At 35.9% G+C, this 27,127-nt stretch overlaps 2 protein-coding genes across 2 annotated transcripts in view; one reads left to right on the top strand and one right to left on the bottom strand.

Annotated features, from left to right (window-relative positions):
- The first annotated feature begins 1,190 nt into the window (after window positions 1–1,190).
- On the top strand, window positions 1,191–11,875 carry LOC129278521 (tenascin-N-like). The gene is made up of 6 exons (XM_054914673.2): window positions 1,191–1,265; window positions 4,853–5,670; window positions 6,268–6,522; window positions 7,044–7,176; window positions 7,647–7,804; window positions 9,224–11,875. Exons 1-6 carry the CDS (start codon window positions 1,208–1,210, stop codon window positions 9,569–9,571), a joined length of 1,770 nt encoding a protein of 589 aa, XP_054770648.2. The 5' UTR covers window positions 1,191–1,207; the 3' UTR covers window positions 9,572–11,875.
- Window positions 11,876–14,316: 2,441 nt separating this feature from the next.
- Window positions 14,317–27,127, bottom strand: part of LOC129279333 (dedicator of cytokinesis protein 9-like) — a 56,762-nt gene continuing 43,951 nt past the window's right edge. The window contains exons 21-28 of the mRNA XM_064111367.1: window positions 26,592–26,714; window positions 25,858–25,971; window positions 25,229–25,372; window positions 24,466–24,679; window positions 23,391–23,581; window positions 22,772–22,872; window positions 19,816–19,954; window positions 14,317–19,432 (exon numbers count right to left, since the gene is read on the bottom strand). Coding sequence (XP_063967437.1) covers window positions 19,358–19,432; window positions 19,816–19,954; window positions 22,772–22,872; window positions 23,391–23,581; window positions 24,466–24,679; window positions 25,229–25,372; window positions 25,858–25,971; window positions 26,592–26,714 — 1,101 coding nt within the window. The 3' untranslated portion in view covers window positions 14,317–19,357. The remainder of the gene's footprint in view (window positions 19,433–19,815; window positions 19,955–22,771; window positions 22,873–23,390; window positions 23,582–24,465; window positions 24,680–25,228; window positions 25,373–25,857; window positions 25,972–26,591; window positions 26,715–27,127) is intronic.

The raw sequence follows: 27,127 nt of genomic DNA, 5'->3' as shown, positions 1-27,127 counted from the left end.
TTCAAAGTCCGAAGACTAATCCACTGGGCCACAACACTCCACATATATGATGATGGTGGTGTTGGTGATGATGATGACCATAATAATGATACTGGAAGATGTGATGATGGTGTTAATGATAGTGCTAGTAGTGATATGATGATGGTGGTGATGATGATTACGATGATGATGACGACGACGATGATGATAGGATCACGATATGATAATAATGACGATGGCGATGATGATGTTGATTATGATTATGATGATGATGATGATGATGATGATGATGATGATGATAATGATGATGATGATGATAGGAGGATGACGATGTGATGACGACGACGACGACCATTTTAGGGATGTGGACCATGAATAATAAATATGATCGAAATGAGAATGACAAGGGTGATGAGATTGAGAATTAATGTGATAAATACGTTATAAAACTTGGGTCTGTTTTATGAAACTCTTCAACAATTTATCATCACGGCCACCACCAATATCGAACATGCCAAACTTCCATTTCAAGATGGCGGCTTTCTATCTATGACAATTAATATCAAATTTCATTTATTTATGGGAGCCTGAATTTTATTGTTTTAAGTATTCGATCATTAATATATGACATTAACCTGTAAAAAGGAATTTTATATATAAGTTTTCACGCAGAAAAGACATTTTAAATAAATGAACTCAAACAATAGTAAAAATGTTTTTAAAAATTTTCAACAGCCAATAAAATGCCTCAATTTCTGTAGCTTTTAACAGTCACCATACTTTAATAAAAACAAGTTTATGAAAGTGGACAGAAGATGAGGAAGAGGACGATGATGAAAACACACACACAAACAAAAGTCTCACAACCAAGAAAAATAAGAGAAAAGGAAAAGATAAGGCGTAATGGGTGAAATGTGTTATAATTAATTGAATATTGTAAAAAAAAATCTTACACAAAATATAATTTTCATTTTTTTTTAAGTTGCAGATTTTCACTCGCTCTCGACTTTTTAGAACATTATTTTCCAAGATACGTCATGTAATATATTGCCCCTTAAATTTTGTTCATTACGCCACTCTAATATTTGTGTTTCATTTTTTTTTTCATTTTCGTTCTCTCTCTGTCCTCCCCCTACCCCCACCCCCTCTCTCGTCCTCTTTCTCTCTCTCTCTCTCTCTCTCTTTGTATTTGACTTATTCTATTTAGCATTTCGAATACAGGGAAGAGATGGACGATTTGAAGGAGCGGGTTCGAGTTCTAGAGGCACTTCTTTCGGAATTACTCGGTAAGCACAGCGCCCCCCACCACTTTCGACTTTTTCAATGGAAATGTACTGCACAGTTGTCATAAGCTTCTGAAATCCCAAAAATGAGACCAGGGCCCGTCTTACAAAGAGTAACAACTGATCCAATCAATTTCTACCGTATGGAAATCCATCCATACCATTTTTTTTTTCTCCAAGAAATATGTAGTAAACACAGGGGCCCGTATTCTGAAGTCGGGTTTAAGTTAAACTCAGGTTTAAAGTTGTGGTTTAAGTATGGATGGCCAATTGTATTCATAAATCACTTACATAGAGATATCATATTTCAGCTCATTTGGCTCTTAAATCATTCATTATTATCTAGGAAGTATAAATAGATGATTGTCTTCACCATCGATGAATCAGGATAGAACAGAGTAAACATAAGAAACGTACAACTTAATAAAAATTTTGATACTTTTGGCTTCCCATACTTAAACCACAACTTTAAACCTGAGTTTAAGTTAAACCCGACTTCAGAATACGGGCCAGGGAATCACATTGAATCTCCAAGATGTATGAATAAACATATCTAGAAAATATTCTGAACAAATTTGCATTTTAGATGTTGACATTACTGGCCATCCATAGTTGTGGTTGATAGGATCAATCGCAACTCTTTGTAAGACAGGGCCCTGGAACCAATCTTCTATTTGTATCATTCTTATGAAGTCGTTTCAAATATTGTAACAAAGACGATGTAAAAAAAGGAAAAGGCAGGTCTAAAGACAACAAATCCTCGTTTTAACGGTATTCAATTACAATTATGACATGGAGCTATTTGTATTTAATCAGCATTGATTTGTTAAAAATGTCATTAATATTATAACATGAATTCAATTGGGGGGGAATTAGAAAAATCACTCCCTGTAATATGTGTAGAGATGACACTGGTGGGATGGTTCCATATTATTTAATAAGGAAATATGGATATTGAATATTGTATCATGAATGAGAAGCAGCGAAACTACGGATGGTCATAAGGACAAATTGGATTGCGTTCATGGAAGTAATTTAAACATGTTAGAGCCTATATGCTTTTGTAATTAATTTCGTGAGATTTTAAGGATAGAAAAAATACGATAATTCATTCATTCAATTCTTACATCCAAATTACATGGTTTTCTTTTGATGTTTTTCCTCTTAAAATCATTTGTTAGAGGCACGTTATTAGGACAATTTATTACGTCAACAGAAATACACGGCTCAGCATATTCAATAACCCTGATTTTGCAAATTGATATGAAATCTTTAGCAGACATCATGACTTGAACTAATTTTATGGGAAATACCTGTCTAAAATGAATTACCAATTATCGATATTGGCAAATGCGTGAAAACATTTCATTATTTCCATTAATCTTGTTACGTACATCGTGCAATTCACCACATTTGAATCAGATACGCCTATTTGTGGATGGTGGACGCATATTGGCTTGCCTCTGGAAACTGTTTCCGGCTTGGCAAAAATAGTATTGTTATTCTGATATGTACATGTATGTTCAACAAAGATTAGGAAAGTACCCTAATTATTACTTTTGGCAGACATTCAGAGTCATTATATTGTAACATCGTTAGTGAAGTGACAAATTTTGAATGTGCTTTTATTTTTTTTTCTTCGTCCAGGCAACATTATAGAATGAAAATAGAAAAATAGGCCTACGCATTGTGGTTTCCTCAAAATATGAATATTTTTGTTCGAATATTGAACGAATCGATTATAGTCCAAATTGTCACTGTACTGTAGGCTTTACTAAGAGAATTACATTGTTGTTTCTATCCTTTAGACATTTTAGATATATATTACCTTCGACTTCTGGTCGTAAAATTATTATGATGTATCAATTTAATGACTATTTCAATCTGAAAGCTGTATCAGAACTCAAATGATGATTGTAGGCATTTTTTTCAAAATTTTAATATACCGAGAAACGATGGCATAAAATCGAAGAGAGCTTAGAATGATAAAACTTCGTTATCTTATTTCCAATTTTCATAAAAAATGGCTTTCCTTTTTTCATTCAAATTAAATGTTGGGGAGAACGTGGCCTTTCAGGAGCATAGGGTCTAGAAATCATGATGAAATACAAAAATAATTTAGTTGCGCGGTCCACAGCTGTCGAATGGCCGAACGATGATGATCATTTTAAGTGATGGCATAGATACATCAAATTAGCAACACGAGACAACCCGGTTGGCGGTCGCTAGCTTCAGAGAATACTTTTATTATTTTGCATTGAGGTCAAGGCGGAAAGGTTGCTGAACGTAGCCAGTAAATCCTCACCGACAAAAGCAAGCCCCAGGGCGCAAAGTGAAAAAAAAATGATGGAAAATTATTAGGGTGTCCAACTTTGGGGATTTTAGTTCAATTATTTCCATAAAGTCAATTTCGAAATGTGTTCATATGATTAGCGTAGTGTTGGTGAACCTACAGCCACTGGGGTGGTAATGGCAAACTTTTTCCTAAACATAAAGGAAAACGTATGCCTAAAAAGTGCAACCTTTTTTAAACAGTTCTATGATTTTGTCTATTTTTTTAGCGTAACTGGTTTGATAAAAAAAAAACGATATGAGTGTGACTAACATGTGTGTAATTGTAACCATGGACCTATACTACTACTACTACTACTACTTCTACTACCACTACTACTACTACTACTACTACTGCTACTACTACTACTACTACTACTGCTACTACTACTACTACTACTATATACTACTACTACTACTACTACTACTACTACTACTACCACCACCACCACCAACACCACCACTACTACTACTACTACTAATTCTACTACTTTTTTAAGATTTTTTTTGGGTGAATGATTAAGAGTCATTGGTGTTAACAATCTATCATTTTAACCCCATACAACTCCACTAGCTGACGTTCCGATTTTTTTTACTATGTAGTGGGGTTAATATCAACAAATATTCAAAGTTTCCAGGTATTGAATTTATGAAATCCTCTAAGATTATTTTTTAAATTAAAGGAAGTTCTGATGCCATGAGGACAAAGTGCTATTTTTACGTAAGCAATTACCCAGGTGACATGAAAATTGCAATTCTTACTCATGAACGACTTGGCAAATTAATCAGAATTTAGACAACGAATGTATAAACATTCTTGCAAAACTATTTGCTCAAATTCATTTCGTTGAAAATTTGGTATATTAAAAAGTGACGTGTTTTTTTCTAGTATTTATATTGCTGCTTTTCACAACTAATTTCATCATTGATATATGAACTGACATTATTATAGGGCCTGTTTATTGTGCTTATAGAAATTGCTGCGCAATTGAATGCATTTTTTCACCAAGTTCACCATGATTTGCTTTTGTTAACGTAGGTAAATCGTCTGACGTAGACAAGCCAGATGTAGTTATGGAGGATGTAAACATCTACAATTTATTCTGTTTATCATATCAGGTCAACAGTCAGCTGTATTGAATGATATCATGCGTAAAGTACCCTGTCATATCATTACGCCTTCAACTTCCTATAATCTTGTTTTCCCATTAAGGCTAACGACTGTCTCCAATTATTTTTGCTCATCCTAACCTCCACAGATTCCAAAAATGCCGAGCCGGAGATCGGGGATGAGTATTCAATTGAAGAGGATCTGTCGTCGTCCTTTGGAAACCCGGGCACTCCAGGACTGGACATGAACAGCGCCCCCTCACAGATGTCCAACGAAAATAAACCTCACCTGCAGGAGGTGCTGGTTCCTCACCAACCGCTGCCACCACTGCGAGAGGTCACACCTCAACACACGACTCATAATATCCCGTACATCGATCCTGCTACGCTACCTCACAATGACCCGTTTCAAGAAGATATGCTTGCACCCGATCACATCATGGTGCCCTTGAACGAAACAGCTATCTCACAGAACACGAAACCCGATAAAGATGAAATCCCTCCTAAGAAACCATCGTCCATCACCAGCACGAGACAAGGAAGCAGCAGCAGTAGCAGCAGCAGTAGCAGCGCTCTTCTCGTAGATGAAGGAGGAGAACCAGATGATGCCATCGGTGTTTCTATCAACAGCGATGGCACAATTCAAGACACGAGCCCGCCAGCAGAAAACGACGGGCAAAGTGTAGCACACTTCCCCGATGTCATCGAAGTCGCAACCGAATTCCCTGTTGAACATTCGATGACTTCAACGATTGAGGGCGGGTCGTACCTAATCTATAGCTCCAGCGATGGTGGTGCGGACGATGTCTTCCCCGACAACGGAGGAGAAAGCGATAGTACCGACCCGTCTCAGGTCCGTACCGAGGATCAACCAAAGCAACAAGGCGGCAAAAACAGGTCACCTTTCATGAACACCATGACGTCACAGAATGGACACAGTGGGGACCTCAACAAACCAAGATGGAAGGTAATTCTCTCGTTTCTAGTTGTTTTGTAAACAATCGAGACCGTGTGGACCACCACGTCAGGGGAGAAGTAATGGAGAGGCTGTCTCAATGGACACTCTCTCTTCATGTAGCTTTAATAACAAAAGTCGTGTTGCAGCCTCGTCGTTTGCGAGATTTCACTGCGCCTTTTCCTACCTATAACCCCAACTTTTTTGGAAGGTATATTTGAGGATGTAATGGAATTCGAAGCTGTGCAAGATTTACCACTAAACGTAACGACTAAACTCGATCCCGACTTTTAATCTATGACTTGTACTGAAATACCTAACAATAAGCATGCCGAGACCGCCCACCGATAGCATAATCTCATAATGATACACATTTACATCTATAAGGCACATTTTTGTCAAGTTTGTAACAGGTTGGTATCACAATATCACATTAAATAACATGAATAACAAACGAATTAGGCTTAAATGGATACTCAAAACGTGTTATTAGTGTTATTTTTTGTGAAAACGTTGGTCTTAATTCTTTAGCCTGACAGCAGATTTTTCATCTAATCATTAAGTTATAATCAGAATGTTATATATTTCATATCTGACTTTCCGACACAGATTTTCAAAGAGCTAATGGATCTAAAAACCCTACGAGGAACTGTCGATGGAAAGCGCCCTCGTCCCAAAGGCAAGGGGAAACCGAACAACTGTATCCTTGACGGATGCCTGTGTCTCAGGAAGAAAGGCTACACAGAAGATGGCATTTACTACATAGAAAACTTTGAGGGTTCTGGCAGGCGAGGAAAACACATAAGGCTGTTCTGTGACATGACTACAGAAGGTGGCGGATGGACCGTCATACAAAACAGACAGGTTAGTTTACCCCATCGGGGATCGACCCTTTTGGTTGCTCTTGAAATCGTTGTTGTTGTTGTAGGCCTAGAGAATGTAGAATGTCGGTAAATTGCCAATTCGTCCACTCACCACATGGTCTACCTTCATTTAGTTTAATGCCATTCCATCCATCAACCAACATTTCGTCTAAGAACCATTTGGTCCAATCATCACTTCGTCTAATCACCAGTTTGTCTATTACCATTTTCTTTTCAGTCATTTTGCACAATTAACACTTTAGTTTAATTAGACCACATGGTATATGGACTAAATGGCTTTGGACCAACTGGTTATTAGACGGAATGGCATTAGACTAAATAAAAGTAGACCATGTGGTGAGTGGACGAACTGATAGTAGACCAAATGATAGTAGACGAGTTGGCAATTGGACGAATTGGCATTATATGAATTGGAAATAAACCAGAATGTCACCTAACCACAAAAACTAGTACATAGTCATTTCAATCGCTTTCCCAAATCACCTTTGTTCCTTGTCGTAGAATGGGACTACGAACTTCTACCGAGGTTGGGATGACTACACCAAAGGCTTTGGTTACCTGGATGCTGATTTCTGGATCGGAAACACCATGATATACGCCATCACCTCACAAACAAGATTCATGATTAGATTCGGTAAGGACTATCACAATGGTGTCTCGTATCCTGATGGAGTTCCATACTTAAGATATTCCGAACTTGTGTGTTAAAGTAATAATATTAGACCTGTGCTAACGGAAAGGGAACATAAATGTAACGCCACTTTTCTTATCAGAAATAGGGGATATCTGATAACCACGATAGTTTTATGTCCAAACTTTCTCTCTCTCCCTTCAATAAACTTCCTCGCGTTTCTTCCTTTGCCCCTCTATTCTCTATTTACTCCCTTTTTGTGTTGATCACGTGAAGGTTGACCCACCCCTATTGCAATGACAGGCGTCTGAAGAATTCAGTTGCCAAAGGGTTTCAATGGCTTGAGGACACCTGGTAGTGTAACATTAAAATTAATGATATTTATGCAAGTAAACAATCGAATCATACTACGTTCAAGACAAAGAGCAGAGATATTATTATCACTTTGACCCACTCATTTACCCCATTTACAGAATTCACAGATTGGGATGATCAAATGGGTTATGCAGAGTACAATAGCTTCCGGATCAATGATGCGAGTGATAACTTCCGGTTGGTCCTCGGTCAGTACATGGGAGGCAACGCCGGGGATGCCATGACATATCATAACAATACGCAGTTCTCTACGAGGGTAAGCTTATTACATGATGCCCTGTTTGCATTTTTTTTCTCTATGCCGAATGATACAAATCACACGTGGAATGAAGTGAAAATGTACCGACGATTGTACACCATTTCCAGAGCGGGCACTGTCTTTTGCCGTTCCTGATAGCATGGATAAAGGATAATAGAGGGTTCCCGCTCATCAACGTCCGGAGGATTTTAAAACAGAGTAAATGCATTGACAAAAAACAACAAATAAGAAGTCTTTGTCGAAAATTGGTGAACCGGAACAGCAGTTTCGTCCTAGTTTCATAGCTGATGACAAAATGTAAATGTATCATTTGTGAAAGATTTATTTGCTGTTCTTTGTCATGATAGGCGTTTGACAATACATTTCCCGTTTTTGAGACATCCATACGTGAGCAAAAACTTCCTAGTTGTAATGGGTACAGCTAGAACACACTGTTTTCATATACAAAATGCATCTTCCTTTTAAAACAAAATTCACTTGCAAAAGTTTATTTTTAAAAATTATATTCACCGTTATGGCGACTTTCACTGACGTCCTTGCCATGTTTACTCGAGATTAACTGATTTTTTTCTTCCAACTATTTTACATCATCACATTGATATGTCTTAGAAGTATGATAATAAGTTGCAACTCACCGATTTTAATGATTGGATGGAACTTGTAAGTGATTGAAGAAACTTCAATTCAGGGTGACATTTTCCCCCCATTTTCCAAATACGCTCAAAGAACCGGCAATCTTATCGGTAGAACATTAGTCATCTGCTACACCTGTGAACTGCACGACAAGTCCAAAGGATCCCATACCTATATCGTCCGAGTGCACTAGCTACTATACAGAAATTGGCGTATAGAAAATAGAGGTTTAAGAGGATTTTAAACCGTTTAATAACCATGTAAACCTCTTAATAGACTTGAAATTCCATTTACAAGTCTATCCCGCTTTTTTCATGGTCAAGAATGAAGCATTGCGTAATACTACAACGAGCACCAATATTGCAATTGTCTACCCGCCCTTTCACATGGTAAAAAAAAAAAATCGAAATTGCAACAAAATGATTTGCAATTGATTGCAAATATTTTCTTGCGACACCCCCTGTTACTAATATATTCCATACGATATACTCCCCAGTTATTACGTGTTTGGTGCAAAAGATTTATTATATGGTAAAATACTCTTCTTTTATTTTCCAACCAGTCATCTAGCCTATCGATTTAATAAAATATTTTATTTATCATGCCCTGGCCATTATAGTTAAGTTCCCAGGTTTTTTTTTAATGAAGTAAAGACAATTTAATAGCGATTCAGCGATCATCGTTACAATTCCAAATTAGACGAGATAGATATCACAGTTATAGAGCCAATGCAATTCCCTAACCCTAATGTGTTTTATGTGTTTATCATTTATACTTTGACAGGATCGTGATCACGATTTATCTATCGGCAACTGTGCCTTCCTCCGCCAAGCCGGTTTCTGGTTCCGCGGCTGCAACAAGGCCAATCCCAACGGTCGCTGGCTCGCCCGGGCAGACGCCCGTGGACTGAACGGTGCGGTGGTGAATTGGGGAACGTGGGAAGGTCACAAGTATACTTACTGCCTCAAGTCCTTCCGGATCATGATCCGTTCGCAGAACGCACTGAGTGCAATGACGTCAGAAACGGAAGAGAGGATGGTCAATCGGGATGAACATCGCGGGCGGAACGTTGACGAGGCAACGCGCAGTGCTCGCAGACAAGAACGTCTCGAACGCCAACGCGGTAACTGAACGACCTCGCGGGTGCTTTGAACACATGGACAGCAATTTCCGAACCCCCGGGTCCGAACCGCTTTATAAACAGTAATAAGAATGGTAATGAGACCAAATGTAAGCCTACACAGAGACAGAAGAAATGGTAGATCGATCGTGAGGGAACTATATTATGTGAGATGTGCCTGAAATATATAGAAAGTGAAGCTGGCGAAACGGAGGCAAAATAAGAGATTTTATAGGAACGAAATCGTTTGTTGCTGACGGAGACTGGACATGCCGGAAAAACGTTAATTTGTATCGACAGATACCGAGACAGAAAATAATAGTTTTGGCGCGGTTGAGTAGGAATGTATTCGACTAATCAACTAATTATTGGATAATCGGAATAAGTTTCCCATGCTTTTTATTAATGTCTGAAGTTAAACTTTAACGTAGATTTAAAATATCAACCTTGAAATCTTCTGCATGAAACAAACATGAAATTCGCATTCGATTTAACTAGTTTTAAATCATAACATAAGTGTCCCAATAAGAAGCCAAAATCAATGGTTTTTTTTAATTCATTGGATATTTAGCTGTAGGCATTGCTGAGTGAACCACTCAATTTCAGAGTTTTCTCAGTCTTAATCCAATCCCTATATTGCACTATCATGATGTCAAAACTTATATTTTGATCATGTACTTTTATATAAAGAAAATGAAAGTTTCGTCTAGAAGTTTCTTTCTATCCCACTGAGGGTTCGTAAAAACGATGACGAAATAATGTTATGCAACCGGCACGGATGCCATGGAATTACAGTGTAAGTCGGTCTTATTATATTTACTTGTTTATTGGAAAAATTTCCTTATAAACGTTAAAATTATTTAGTCTCTCCTCAGTATTTTCTCTTAGTCTCATTTCTAAAATAGTTCATCTATTTTGGTAATTGCTAATCTTGAAATTCATTCTTAACATGTTCTTAATAACAAGCAGTAGCAGAATAACGCTAACCATCGCTTACCTTCTTTGGTTCAGTTGGTTAATGTTTTCTATTACTGTTGCATGTTGAATACAAGATTTAAAAAATACATGTGTATTTTGTTAGTTTAATTACAAGGTATTTTGTTGTGTATTTTGTGGAAATATCGTAGAAAATGCTCGTTATAAAAGACCGTGTCAGTTGCGTGTAAGTTTCGGGTGAATTTCTATGGGCAGCCATAAGGGCCGGTCATAAAACTGAAGCTTGTACTCCGCTAACCCGGTCGTTTAATTTTGGCCCTTACGACTGCCCATACAAATTTAACCAAAACTTACGCCCAACCAACACGGCCTTTTATAGTAAACTGTAGAGAATGTGCAGTAATGGTAATGGGAATTATACGGGATAAAAACAGCTTTTAGCAGCCGATCGGGGAAACTTTGATGAAAATTCCGCAAGCCCCCTCCCCTCCCGCTATTGGTGATAGCTGGATCCGCCAAGCTAATAGATGTTTGTGAATGATACGATCCGGGGTATTTTGATAAGAGGCAAGTCAACCCAAAATGAGACGTCATAATCAATGAAATCACAGGACGGTGTATACTATCCAGGTACACGATCCGCGTGTTTGATCCGCAAATCGGCCATTGATCTATGCCTATCTGTCTTCTTCCCATTTGGTTTCATCCCGCAATCATGTTCTGTCTAATCCTACTCACCTTTTTGTTTAATTTGCCACTTTGCCCATCTATAATTTCTACGAGTCATGTACCGAATTGATTGACTCGGAACAAAGCTGAATCCCATCTGGCGCCATTCATAGTCACAACTGATATGAATGACTCCACAGAAATATCAAGGTTTCGCAATAAATATCCAATTGTCATATTTTTTCATTTTTTATTTACTTTTTAAGAACACATTACAATGTTTCTGTAAAGTGCTGACACCTTCTACGTTCGTTGGTATATAATATACTGGCATCTTCCTAAAAAACCATGCCACTTGATTAAAATTTTAAGCTGTATAAACGTGGAAAGTTTAATAGCACGGAAAGAAAAATCATATATATCGTGTATATGTTCTCATTCTCTGCTATAGCTCACAGCATTTTTTTTAAAGTAAAATTGTTTACCCCCCACCCCCTCTATGGTTATAGCAGTGTATATAGAATTTGTAAAATTATACCTGTCTGGTAACATTGCTTTGTTAATTTTTTATTCCTTGTACATACTGTAATGGGTGTGCCTTACTATGATTTTATTACACATCTTTACTGTAATATCCAACTATTTATGTACTTTAGTTTGGAATAAAGATACAGTGAAATACTGATTTTTTTTTTTAATGTTCCATAACATTTTTCAGATTTTTTTTCTTTTTATTTTGTCATCTCAGCACGGGTGATATGCCAATGAGAGAATCGGTGATGCTGCATGCTCGCTATTTCTTTTGTTTTTATAAGGGCCTTTATGAAAACAATATTGATTTTTTTCTTCATTTTTTGTAGATTCGATTGAGTTAATGCGAAGTAATGTTAACGATGAAGACCTTGCAATAGAAAAAAAATATGCATATTAAAATGTAATAACAAAAAAGATGATACTGCATGACGCCTATTCTCCCTGGCGGTGTTAGGAGGGATCGAGGACCAAAATAATGTGAGCAGGGGGGATGTGAGGGTGGGTGCCGTGTGTGTTTGTTTGTGGTATTTTCTTCGACATCTAGAGCCTGATTGTCTGGTGGTAAATTTATTTAAGATTCGCCTCATGCAGTCGGCTCGGAAAGTTTTGGAAAATGCCCGCCACACCCCATCAAAGGATATTTGCTACTGTAACATTGCCTCTCAGCCAATCAAAACCAAGGAAACTTGTCAGATCTACAACTTACGGTGTGACAAAAATAATGATGAAATTTTCCCTCATGCATGAACTCACGTTTACTGTGGTTTAATTGCAGTGGATTTGAAATGGAGGTACTATCGAGAGGAGCACTGGGAAGGATATGAGGAAGTCCTGGTGCAAGAGACAGAACAAGCAGACTTAATTTCCACAGGAAACTCCGGAATTTAAAACAAAAATGAGGAGGCCAGCGAATGATTTAAACAGAAGATAGGTGTTAATATCAGAAAAGAAAGGATCGAAGAAATAAAATTGGATAAGTATTAATTGTATTATTACTGAGTAGCTCATTATTTTCACAGTGAAACACTAACCGAAATTGAACAACGCAATAATAATTCATTTTAAGCTTAAAAGTAATGGCTATATATAAAATTCTGAACAATCAGAATATGCAAAATAATTTGTGATGATATCCTACCTTTTGTGTGTTCCTCCTTATAAATAAAATTCAAAAATCCATTAATTGTATAATTATGTAATCCTGGAGCTGTAAGAAAAGATGGGTAGTACGATATGAGCTCTACTGCATTTATGATTCAGATTTCCATAGCACCAGATATTAACGCATGTGCTTTTTCATCTCTCATGACTTCATTTTGTGACGCAACAATACAAACTTGTCATTGCGCGAGAAAGAGATAGACCAGGCATCGTGACGTCAATGATCATTCGCGCAATGAAGGATATTGTTGCGTCACAAAAGGAAGTAATGCGAGATGGAAAAGCGCATGCGTTAATTTGGTGCCATGGAAATCAATCTCAATAAATGATAACTACACTGTATGGAAAAATTATTTCGTACTATCCATCTTTTCTTACAGCTCCAGGATTATATATAAGTGGATTATACAATCAATTGATTTTGAATTTTATTTATATGGAGGAACATAGAAAAGGTAGAATATAATCACAAATTATTTTGCATATTCTGATTGTTTAGTCACGGGTTTTAGGCTAAATGCAATATTTTGCGTTGTTCAATTTAAGTTGGTGTAATGATCCAAAAATTCTGGGGGGGGGGGGGCAAAGTGTGGCGTATCGGCCAAATATCAGTTGCGAGCGCGTAAAAAAATTTGACATTTTTATTAGAAAAATCAAATTTTTTGATAGATTTTGAGATAATATTCAGAGAATGATATTATACTTCACCCTTCTTTCTTTCCTTTTCTCTTTTTTTTGGTTGGTATTAAAAAAAATTGGGGGGGGGGGTTAGGTCCTCCATCTGTACACCACTGGAGCTACTGTAAAAATTACTAAAAGACTGCCCCACCCTCCACAAGTGTGCTTGGATGGTTAGTTGGGGTTTTTGTGATAATTTGAGCCACTCAGTGGTGTAATGAACCAACAATTTGGAGGGAGCAAGATATTGCGTATCGGGCAAATATCATAGAAGTTGCAAGCGAGCAAAGATTTTGGCATTTTTATTACAAAAATCCAACTTGTGATATATTTTGAGATAATATTCAGAAAATTATATCATAATAGATACAAATGTGTTTTTTTTTTCAATATGTTCTTGGCTAATACTAAAAAATAAATTGAATCCATTAATCATTCTGTTTAAGATTTTCCTAAAGACTCCGGCCATTTCTGCAGCTCCTGCTAGTTGTGAGCTGATACATGTACATCAGCTAGAGTGCATATAAGTTTATTTATTCAGTTGGCATATACATACATGTATTCATATAAAGGGGAATGTGTCAAAGGGAGAATGGTCATGTGCACACACGCTGGGGACAATAAAATTTTACTTTTTACGAAATAAATCAGACAGCCTGGCTCGACATTACCCAGTCCCAGTCAGATCGTCACTCCCCCCATCCTCTTTCATTCATCAGTGTTGGCATGTACGAAATGAAGATAGCAGAACAAAATTAAGCGACAAAAACTCAAGATGTCATAGATTTATGACATGGCTTAGTATGACATGCCTCGATTTTATTTGTCTTATTGGTAATAATACTGCCTAATTTTGGCAAAAGGAAGCAAGTCACACATCAGTCAAATTTGAGTTATTGTTGTTTCTGAAACACCCTTTGTATGGTGCACGTTCAGGCGAAATTTGGGGAAGAAATTATCATTCTATGGATAGATATTGAAGAAAATATGCTGTTAATTTGCATTGACGCCAATGCAAATGGCAAACACACATTGCTCATTTACAACAAAATTATACTTTTGTAACATGCTTCCTTTTGCCAAAGTACGGCAGAATAGATAGTATTCACCTTCATTTCGCTATCACTACAGAATATTCATCAAACAAACATCGTCAATGGTTAAAAAATATGCATGTGCGAGAGCTGGGTCCTCTACCAATAATATATTACATAATCATAACATTCAGTCTCATAATACTCGTTTAATAACATTATCCAAATAATACAGTCAGATATTCATTTTAGAATAATACCCAAATATTATTCATAGCAGTAGCAAAGGGGAGTTATACAAAAGTAACTCATTTAATGTACTGTTTTCTGATCTATGTTGCGTTTATTCCGATCCATGATCAATATTTCATGAATATGAATTAGTACAATCTTCTGCTGCCTTCAGTCTCGTCTGTTACCATGGTATCTCTTAAGTCATCCAGTAAATTTGTACACAGAAAAAAATTAAGTCAGAAAGTTTGGGATTGAATAAATAACACTTGCTGACTTGAAAAAAAATGGCTGTTGTTTCATCCATTTTAACTTTTATGCATTACTGGATTAAATCATCCTAATCTAATTGACAAGGAATAAAATGCTAAAATGGTCTTAATTTTTATAGTTGATCTGTTATGACGATATATAAATATAAACAATAGCGATGTATGCAGCTGCAAAAATATAATCAACTGAAGAGAAACAAGCACATCTCCAAAACTGATCACATGATAGCGTGATGGTAGAAGATATCATTACCTATGGGGTTGCATTTGATAAATTTAACAAATATTTGAATATCATTTTATATTAATTGAAACAAAAATCTAAAAAGAAAGCCCCTGAACTGCTATTTTTTAATTTAGAAATGCTTGTGGGATTTTGATTAACTCTATGTAATCCAAAAATGGGTAGTAATTTTTTTTTTGCATAATCTGTTCCGAGAGTTTGCTTTGACTGTTGCAATCATTTGTCCCATGCAGACTCAAATATATATAATATATATAAAAGAATTAAGTATAAATCTACAATACGGTAACACAAGTTAGATTTAATTATTCAAACTAAAATGGCTATATGTTTTCACACATAACCTTGTAGGAAAAGAAAATAAAGGTCATCCTTTATACATGTATATTAAAACTACCAATTTGCAAAGGGACCTAAACAGATTCTGAAATCATAAAGCAAAAATATGATAAAGGATTTTTTTAATATTAATTAAGGTGGAAAGATTCCCATTTCAATATTCATATTAATAGCATCACTTTACCATTTCAAACGGTATTCTATAAACATTGAATGCTTTTATAATAGGATTTCTGACCATGTCTGCATTGGCATGGGTTGGCATTTGACAATATATTGTATTTAACCTTAAACCAACAGAATTCTGTCACATGTTCATTACAAATTGGCAACATTTTTTTCCTGCAGACTCCAGATCTCCCGAATTGTAACAAATACATTAAACAAATAAGTATATTCTTAGCAAACTGGTCCATTTTAATTCCATGAATATTATATTTGACAGATCGAGTTTTATTTCGGAAAATGAATTTGTTGTTGAAAAAAATACTGCCAATTTGAAGAAGAAAACTGGTCAAATAAGGCTACAATTAACATCTTTTACTGAATGGCCTAACTCTTTCAGACCTTATGCAGAGACATACCGATTCTCTTGTATATCTGTACATATATTAATATGAAACTCGTTATTTTTTACCTTGTAAACTGAAGCTAAAAACTAATGGCGCTACTCATAAATCAGATATTTATTTGGTTTTCAAAATTTTGTCATAGAACCTCTTCTCCCAAACCTGTTCTACTAGTGCATATTGTCAAGGCTTAGTACACACAAATCCACCACAACAATCTCATTCACTCTTCAAAAAAATAAACATATCTTTTGGCATATTGTCATAACTGTACACTTAATAATTCACAAATACACAAACACCCACCAGAAGAAAAACAACGTACATGTACTCTATTTCTCAGCGTTATCTACCACCACTTGTTAAGTTAAACTTGCAGAGGAGCATGGTGGAAGGAAAATATGATTTATTTACATAGTCAAAACAAGTTCTGGTCACCATCTTTTTTACGAGATTTATCGGAAATGTCATCTATAATCATCATGCCTCCGATGTGATGGTATTTTATATCATACAGGTTCTAAAGATTCTTAATTATTCATATTTTATACAAAAAAGACTACATTTATAATGTTATCTGCTTAAAAAGAAATCCTATAACGACCAAGTCTGTATAACATATATATATATATATAGAAAACGATTAATAAAACTTTGAGTTGCTCAAACTGATCACCCACAGTGATTTGTCTATCAATTTCAAAATAAAACTTTTAATTATCTGTACAGTACAGCGTACTTGTGACAGAAGTTACTATTTTAACAAATACATGGATGCGGCACATCAATATGATTCAAACATGTTATTTAGACTAATGATAGCAGTGCAAATTTGACGTCATATGAAATATATGACTTGGTATGTCGAAAAACAAATAAAACTGAAAATTAATGATCCACGATATTTCAGTCATTATTTATTACTTTTTCCTCCCTACACTGGCAGACGGTACATAACGAAAATGGAATATTCACCTTATACCCACGTTGCCAAGGTTACAGTGTAATCATATTCTTCATATGATCCTATAGTACACGAATGTATCTGTACTACAAATATTTATTGGGAATTTCTTTGCAGTTTGAAATGCAGACTACACTTTGAAAACATATACATGTCTGCATGCATGTATATGCAAACATCTCATGTTCTTTGAAATGCTTTTAAACACAACTATATTATCAAATGCAACATAAAACACAGTATGTTTGCTTCCCATCCTCCTTCAGTAATATTTAATAGTCATCCTCACAAAAAATTAATGGAATGTAAATAAATGTATTGAGTCCATTCTATTTGATACCTAATCGAAATTATAGAAATTCTTACAATCACATACATGTAGCACAAAAACTCAGAATTTTGAACTCTAAATGAAAGAACACTGTTAAATTATTTTTGTTTCCATTTTTGAATCACACAATATTGGCCCCTTTCTTAATATCATCTTCATTTACGCATACATCCGCAATAAAAGTCTTTATGATCATGTTTCGTAATTGCACCAAATATCGCAAACTCAATCACCTTTTTGTACATGTACCAGGTATGTAAGTGGTAAATTAATGTCAAAATTAACATGTACATTTTGGTAAATGATGGCTATCCAAAAATTGAAATATATATGTATACACTAATGCCAACATACATTCAATTTCAATACTACTCGAGTTGAGATTCCTTTGGATAACAACCATTACCATTATTTTTGTGTGTGTCACTTTCATGTAAACGTTCTTTCCCAATTAGACATATTTTTTCGGTAGAAGTACATGTAGAAGTCACCAGACAACACATTCATAATTTGCTTATTTGAAAGCTCCATGTATTGTCTCTTTACAATACCTGTGTTAAAGCCCGATATATTCAGATATTGCCAAATAAAATCATTTAGCACCCAGATGAATAAAAAGAAATCACTCTACAAAGATATATTACTCTTTACTATATAAGCTACAAAATGAATAAATAGTTTACCTAAATATTTAGAACAGTAGGCTACAACGAGATGACATAAAATGGGGATATTTGTACGTGAAAAGCATGACAATATATTTGTGCATGCCATTTTCATGTACCTGGCATATTCCAATGACCCCTTATCAAGCTTCTCACGCTCAAGTTCATAACCTCAATGCCATATCAAGAAGTCTGTTAACACAAACCCTAGCAACTGATCATAGAAATAATCTTTATGACGTATTACATTGACCACAATGCACAATCAATCATAATTGTACAATCAGTTTTGTGTAACCGGTTCTCTCAGGAGAAGTCTTTGCCGAGTACCAGAGTCAATGTACATACAGTAAAACAGAATCCCAAACAGCTACATATAAATCATATTTCTTTACAAATAATCAAACGTATGAAGTCATAGGAACCTTTAGGAAATTATGAGAAATACAGACATGGGTGATATCAGTAAAATGCAGATCCATGAGTTCAAGGTTTGTCGGCAAAAAAAATATGCTACATTTACTGCATTAATTTTCGAGCTTGTTCACACACAATGTTGTAAGGTATCTTAGATACAAGTAGGTAGAAAATAAATAGAGATAAAACACAAATTAGGTCAAATCAAGCTGGTTTTAATGGATATAGTCTTGTATGAAGACCCATATTTATGTTCCCAATGCAGAACAAGAATGCTTATTTGTACAGTCGACTTCTTCGTTGAACCACCGGCTAGATAAATCAGTTCATACGTTTTAACACCGTAAAATATTTGTTATCCTGTTCGAACTCATAGAATGCTTGAATGTTTTCTTGCAGTAATCATATAGGCATATTGATTTGAACTTTAACAAAAAAAATTCTTGAATGCACCCTAGGTAAATGGGAGGAGCCTTTCATTTGATTTCCGCCTACTAACTTGCTCTCAGCCAATCGGATGCAAGGATTTGCAGTAGCTTATAACGAAAGCCAGTGAAAATCGCAGGCAATTTGTTTCATGAAATGCTCCCCTAACCAAGTTCCAACACTCATTCACATGGAGCCAGTCCAGTGATCGGTCGACTTCTTTGGGATTGAAGGTCACCCAGTTTCAGAGGTCATCTTACGGGTTCAAAGGTCATGGGATCCAGGGGGAGGTCATCTTAAGGGTTCAAGGGTCATGGGATGCAGGGGTCAAGGTGTCCCGCTGATGGCACTGAAGATGGTGGATGATGATCGTCTCTCTAGGGTGTGTTCGTCATCGGTTAACTGTAAGTAAAACAGAGAACATACACAACCTTGCGTTACTTCTATCCCTAGGGAACAAGAACCCACAAAGAGACACAAACTTAAGGTATTTGATTGAATGCAGAGGAAACTAACAAACAGCTTAAAAAAATAAAGTGCATGCCGGGACAGCATTGGAATCTCTTTACTCGGGACGACATATTTGCAATTGTTTGTCCAGAGCAAATTTTTGAATTATCTACTGTCCCAGTCCACCAACTTTCAACAAAATCCTCTCAGCTCTCCATTGTGATTTTAATTGCAATTTCAAAGGAATCCATGCGTTGTAGAGAGTTTCCCCGTCGTAAATTCGAAACCTAATATTCGGTTTTGGTATGGCTGGACACGAGTGGTAATGTACCTACCTTATCCCCTGTCAAAGATGATATGGTGTGGACCATGGAATGAAACTTCTGTTCAAGGTCGTCATGATACTCAATCTGATCAGACTTGATCAGCTGAGCGTTGACGAACAGTGAATTGTGACATGCTGTCACAAAATCCCTGCAAACAAAACACAAACATGAATGGATTAATATATATGTAAATTAGTCAATAAATAAACAAAAATAATATATAATTGAAAAATAAATAAATGAAAAAACCAAATAACAAATAAATGAATCTAATAAAATATCAAAAAGAAAAAAAATCAATAAGTTAATCAAATAATATTTTTTCTTTCTTTTTTTCAGTTCAAATCAATTCGAGTTTATTTTTCTCTCTGCATAAAATGAACATACGATAAAATACATGAGAAACAAAGAATACATAACATCAAATACATACAAGTTTACAAGAAAAAAAAAGCACTGAGAGGGAAGCAGCCAAAAAAGAGAAAATTTCCTTATAACATGGCTGACCAAAATTACTTTAAAAAAATTAACAATTATTGACAATGTCAAAAGTTACAAATATATTAAACAATTAGAAAACATTACAAAGACATAGAGACACAAGTTGTATGATTTAAAATACAAATAAAAATATTTACAAACAGGTTTCATCATCATTTAAGAAATTTCTTAAGTTACATTTGAAAATATTAAATGAAGAAAATGTTTTCAAATTAATCGGCAAAGAATTCCATAGTACTGGGCCACAAAAGAGAAAAATTATGCGAAAGGCAAGTTCTTATTTTACGAAAGTTAAACTTTTCAATCAAAGAACAAACATTTTTTTGTTACAACTACAAGATTATGATATTCATTGGGAAATTTAAAGTTTGGTGTTGATCAATCAATCCTTGAATGATTTCTTTTTTTAAATATCAATCAAAGATTTTTTTTTTTTTTTTTTTAGCTATCACTACAAATACATGGGTATCCATATTGCTTGATATCAAACTCAGCGTTGATCTTATATTGCTGGTGTTTGATTGAATTTTAACATCTTCACTGTCCAAAACTTTAATATGAAGTTGGTAGTTCTCAAATAGTTCCTGATCACTTGAAGGATACAACAGTTTGATCATGTAGTCGGTTTATTTCCGAGTGGTCTAATGCCAATTCCCAACTCGTCTACTAATATTATTTGGTCTACCATCAGTTCGTCCCCTATCCACATGGTCTAATTGCCATTTCGCCCACTCACCATTTCATCTCATAACCAGTTGGTCCAATAGCAATTTAGTCCATATACCAACTGGTCTAATTGGATTAAGTGTTAATTGGGCGAAATGAATGAAACGAAAATGGATATGAGACCAACTGATTAGGAGACAAAATGGTCATAGATGAACTGGTGATAAGACGAAGGGATAATTGGGCCAAATGATTATTGGACCAAATGGCTGTTAGATGAAATGTTGATGGACGGAATGGCATTAGGATACATGTAAATGAAGGTAGACCATGTGATAAGTGGACGAGTTGACAATAGACAAATCGGCAGTTTGCCATAGTCTTATAAAAAACTAAACTCACTTAAGGACGTTCCACAGTTAAAGTGAAATCCATGTCATTTTCACCAAACTTTGCACATAGATACTGTAAAACCTTAATATTCGAAATATGCAAAAATTAACATAGGTCCATGTGCTTGATTTTTGGCTATAGAGCTTCAAAGTTCACCCAAATTGATGTTCTTAAGAATTGCGCATTCAAAAGAATTTGGCATTTTTAGACCTCGCAAGAATACTACAATGAGTATAAACCTCTATTACTCAGTCAAAATACATGAAAAAGTCTTCAAATTTCGCAAGAGAGTTAATAATTGTATCGTTAAAATGGAGTATCTATTTATGGTGCTATTTGTTTGCAACTTTAAGTCTAATAGCACAGTCAGTTCTTAAAAATGGCGTAAAAGATAACAAAAACCCAATCTCAAAAATGTGAAATTTCAATAACAGACTACAAAAGTACAATAAATGCTGCACTTTATTCAAAATCCATGTCATTTTCACCAAAATTTGCAAAGTTGTAGAGGAAGCTATACCTAAGAGGTACAAACATTAAAAAATAGGGGTTCATGTGCTTGTTTTCAAACTATCAGCATTTTTATTAGAGCAAATGTGCTTTTTAAAACACCAAAAATGCGCCAAATGCTTTGTATCTATGTGAAGAAAAATCAAAACCACTCTACCATTTATTCAAACTCGGGGTCATATTCGTGATTCTTGGCAGTACTGCAGAGTAAAGTATTTTGAAATTGTAGAGATATTTTTTTTAATGGTCCATGGAATAATTCCACTTTTTAGCTTCATAAAATAACGCATCGGATCTGCAGTTAGGATGCAGATGATGAGAAAAATCAGCTCATACCCACAGCTAATTAATCACCTGTTCATCCATTGTGACGTCAGCGCGCGGAGTGTTAAATATGCGCAGATCATAATGCGCACAAGCATAACTGTGGAACGTCCTTAAATTATAAGATATTACTGCTACTCTTTTAAACATTCAAACCATAATATTTATCAATGAATAACCAAATAAATTTCCCTAGTTTTTCATTAAAAAAGAGAAATGATTAAATGGCATTGCTTTTAAAAATCAATATTTATCATGCAATTCCAACTTCTTTACCAAAAAGTCAATGCATCAAGTCTATCAATACAGCACATGGGTCTATAGGAGGTGACACGTCATTTGCTCCTGCGACTATTGCTCTAGGCTTAATTTCGTCTAAGAGAAAGGGTTAGGTATGCAATAGGGTTTTATGTCAGATTTAGGGGAGGGTAGAGTGTTAAACCCAGGGTTGAAGTTGATCATATGATTAGGGCGTGGAATTTACAGCGGAGCAAATGTCATGGAACCCTATAGGATACCCACTGTGTGATTGGAATCTTTGATGGATGTAATTCCTGTTTAGAATACTAACCTGAAGATTTTTTTGAGGTCACTGATTTGTTGGCTGTTCCACTTCTCCTCTCTGCCCTTTCCTAAGAATGCCGCTGCATATGCCATTGGTCCTGCATTCACCTGCAAAAAAATATCCAAGAAGAACTCATTAGATTAGCGTTGTGGAGGGGTATCATACAAATCGATTTTTTTTACGAGGCGTAGCCAAGTTGAATAGTGTCTCTTTCTTTCACCGAACAGCAAAATCCCTCAAACGTAACGAGCATCTGATCTGCAGAAATGTGCATTTATCCAGCAAGCCCTATGCATATTGCACCTGCATTTACTAAGCGCAATTCATTGAATCCTAATTTTCATAGGGACGTTACCTAGTTCCTGACCGTGCAACGCTATATTATGAACAGTACAGTTTGGACGGTACGTGTGCAACGGTAAGAAATTTTGACATTCAGCCTCTATTTGTTCGAGTTCAAAAAGCTAAATACGCATTGTACAACATGTATAATTATGAGTGCGCGTTTTTGGTACAGAAACCCAAACTCCATATTTGGACAAGTAAAATCTCGTCGTCTTCTGGAGAAATCTCATATGGTAATATCATTCACTCACACAAATGCAAATAAGGTACCCATGCTCACCTGTACGCTGACACTACCCTGTAGTAAGAGCTGGAGCCGCTTCATATCCACATTGTCCATCTCCAGGACCTCGTTCATCTCTTTGACCTTGACCTGGAGCTCCTCTACGGCCACCTGGAGCGGGTTGAGTTCCTGCGACTGCTGGTAGCATACCTGGATCCGCTTGGTGATGTATGGGAATGTGTGTGAGGCTGGTGACACAGGGAGAAATCAGAAAGTGCAGTATTAAAGAGCAATGCCAGTTGTGATACATGTACCAATTTCAAAATGAGTTGGTATAGAATCCAATAAAATGACCACCGAAGGAACTGTTTGTATAAATAGAATATGTATCAAGGACTCTGCATATATTAGGAGAATAAACATGACTTTTGAGCCATTTGTCCGGTCTTTTTCTGATCAATAATAAAATACTGTCCCACATGGGCTTATCTGTGTTGGTGATCTTTAATGGGATCTATTTTCAGCTTAGATTTCATGATTTCACAAAGTTCAGTTTATGTAACACTACAATGTCTATTTCTAGTGATATAGTGACATTTAACCTTGGTCAGACTTTGTTATGAATCAGTGTTTACTGCAAGTACATGTACTTTCATTTATCTTTAATTGTTTGTGAAACATGATACCAGCAACGTTTTATGTACAAAGTCATATGTCATAACAAAATGTGTAACAGAAGCAAGCAACTTTTTATCTTTTTGTCAGATGACACAATCTTTGGACCGATAAAACTCTGTTTTTTAAAATCAGCAAAAACTTAAACTAGTCCACACATAATACATGTAGTCTACCATTGTTTGCATGACAAATGCATGGCTTCATTAAACATGACCTGTGGCATAATAACAAAATTGTGATGACATCAAATAACATCGGTTATGACATCATCATGATCTGGTTTGTCCAAGCAATGTATGGACCACTTTCTTAGAGGTGGCGAAATTTGTCTCATCATATATTATCATTATTTGAAAAAATATTGTTGAATGTTTGACATACATGTAATATCTGAACGAGGCTCAAACCATTGCTTGAATGCAATGTCAGTTGAGACTAATATCTACATTCTTACTTGTAAGGATGGTCTTTCTCTTGAACTGTTCCTCGACGGCTCCTGACCTAGCAGTGCCCTTCTTGGTGTAAGGCGTCTCAAAGACAAATCGTCTGATGTTGTTTGACCGCTCAAAGATTGTCCTTCTTTCCGCAAGCTCCCTCTCATCAAAGTAGGGCTTCACGAAGGTGACTTGGATGTAGGCGATGTTAGGTTTCAGCGTGTCAATATTAACCTGATGGTACAAGAGAAGCCATGTTAAAACTTTCCTTCATGTTAAGTTTACATTTTGGTCTGAACTGCAATTCATTACAATAACATATGATTATTTCATTAACTCATTGCATACTGGAATCTGGTGGTTCACATTCAGAGTTTACAGGAATTATAGAATCCAGATGTCAACAGAGTTAATACAGTAAGTACATGTACCCTTACCAGTAAGAGGTTTTCAAGTGCTTTAAAATTTACTGAAGAAGTATTAATGTGAAATTGATAATCATTATCTAGGCGCGGATCCAGGGGGGGTGAGTGGAAGGTGCCTGCAATTTTCCACGCACACCAAATGGCCTTCAGTTGTGAGTGATGACTTTCTTTTTCTTGCTTGTTGAAGTTTGAGAACAAATCAACCCCTTAAAAAAAAAATCCAGGATCCACAGCTAACAATCAAATACAACTTTTCAGATCCTTCAAATAAAATTGTTATCCAAAGCAGGTGAACATTCGTTATCCGACCTTTGGGGATTTTGTTTGGCGAAATTATGAAGAAGGAAAACATACTAACCTTACTAGAATCCCGGATAAGCTGCACATTCTCGGAACCAAACTTGTCGGAGAAGAGGGCTTGTAACCTCTCACAAATCGATGCTAAGGTCGTGACCTTCGGCTCCTTGTAGATGTATTCCTTCCCATCATCCTCCTCAAAGTACTATCACATGACAAGAGACAAGAATAAAGATGAAATCCTCAATCTCTATGTCTGATTTGTTCTGTAATACTAGTATTCACCAAAAGCGAATGTTTGCCACAAATTTCATAAGTAATCGGTGCTTTTTATCCAGAACTATCAACGTCTATCATATGTAACCTGTTGGACACTGGGCCTGCATACATGTCCATAATTATATGGGCTGAGGTCTGCGGCGAATGCAACTTGTCAAAATTCTGAGCCTCAACTTCTAGTAGTAATCCAGCTTATCAAGGCACTATGCGTCTTTTCATCGAGGCTTTCACGCATTCCTCATCATTTTGTCTAAGATGAAATGTGAGGAAAGGTAGTGAAAATCTGTTTTCATGATTCCTGCAGGAGAGACATTTGACAAGGTGCATAACAACGTCGCCAGCCAGTCTCCAACAGGTTAAAAACATTTTGCATAGTAAAATCAAATGACCAAACAAAATGGATCTGCTCACCTGACCAAAGAATGCAACCCTGAAGTAGTTGCCTAGCAACAGCTTGCCGGTTCCTTGTAATTTCATGACCTTCTCGTAAGCTTTGCTGAGCTTGCCGTAAGCAAGGGCAAGTTTCTAGAAGACAATGTGAATTATATGGACAGATATTACAAACCTGAATTAGGCAGTAATTGTAATTTATTGTAAAAATATCAGTAAAGTGTACACTCGCCGAGTATCGAACATTAATGTAGAAGTGTTGTACTACAATTATCATCCTGCTGAAGCAGCCCAAAAAAGTCTTAGCAATGACATGAGTAAAACCTTTTCTGTTTCAAATGTAAACATACATGTATGTTGTAACTTCTGGTGAATTAGAGCAAATGCTTTAATAGCTACATGTACATGTACATGTAATAGTGTATTGGTTGTATTGAGCTTGCTGCTGGTGTTGGACTTGATCTTGATCTCTGAACATCTGTTCTCAGAATTTTCACTTGAGATCAGCTCGAGATCAACTTTTTCATCAACTGAAAACGCGTCAACAATCATTGTTTATCCATGATTTTGAAATTATTACTGAAAAATGAAAAAGAAAAATGCGTGCACTGAAAAATTCTTCTGAAAACTTATTGCTACACACTGTTTACAACATATTTATTAGGAATTTCCCATACTATTGAGTACTTTCGATTCAAATTTATAATTCAGTGAAATAAGTGGATGATTGAAAGATGCATAAACGTGAAAATTACCTGGAAATCTCTCTTCTTCTCATAAAATGGAATGATGAGTTTGTAGACCTCCCCCATCGACTCGTATCTTTCTGCCTTCTGTAGGCCTTCGGCACACAGCTCCAGCTCAGATAGTAGATTGTCCTGAATGAAAAACAGGAGAAAATTCAAGTTACTACTAACATGGTAAACATTCATTTCCAGGGATACCAGTGCTTTTTGGAAGAATCAACTTTATAGTACAGCAAGAAAAATCGAACTTTTTCGATGTAAATCAGTATATTCCATTAGTTTGTATTACATGTAAGTACATGTATAAACTACAATTTACAAAATGAGACATGGCCCCAATTCCCCCCTCAAAAAAAGTTTGTTTGTATGGATATACTAGCACAGTGTAATTTTTTTTTTTCATTAAAAGAACACATTTTGAAAGGGGAAAAAAGCATGTCTTTATCTTGATTTGTATTCACTGGATCTACAAGCAGATGGTCTTATTTTCAGAATGTCTAACACAATCATGGCTAAACCCACGTGGTCTACTATCAGATGGTCCA

This window comes from Lytechinus pictus, chromosome 16, assembly GCF_037042905.1.
Source record: "Lytechinus pictus isolate F3 Inbred chromosome 16, Lp3.0, whole genome shotgun sequence".
In the NCBI taxonomy this organism is placed as follows: domain Eukaryota; kingdom Metazoa; phylum Echinodermata; class Echinoidea; order Temnopleuroida; family Toxopneustidae; genus Lytechinus; species Lytechinus pictus.
The sequence above is the reverse complement of the archived record's forward strand: the minus strand, read 5'-3'. Positions and strand labels throughout refer to the sequence as shown.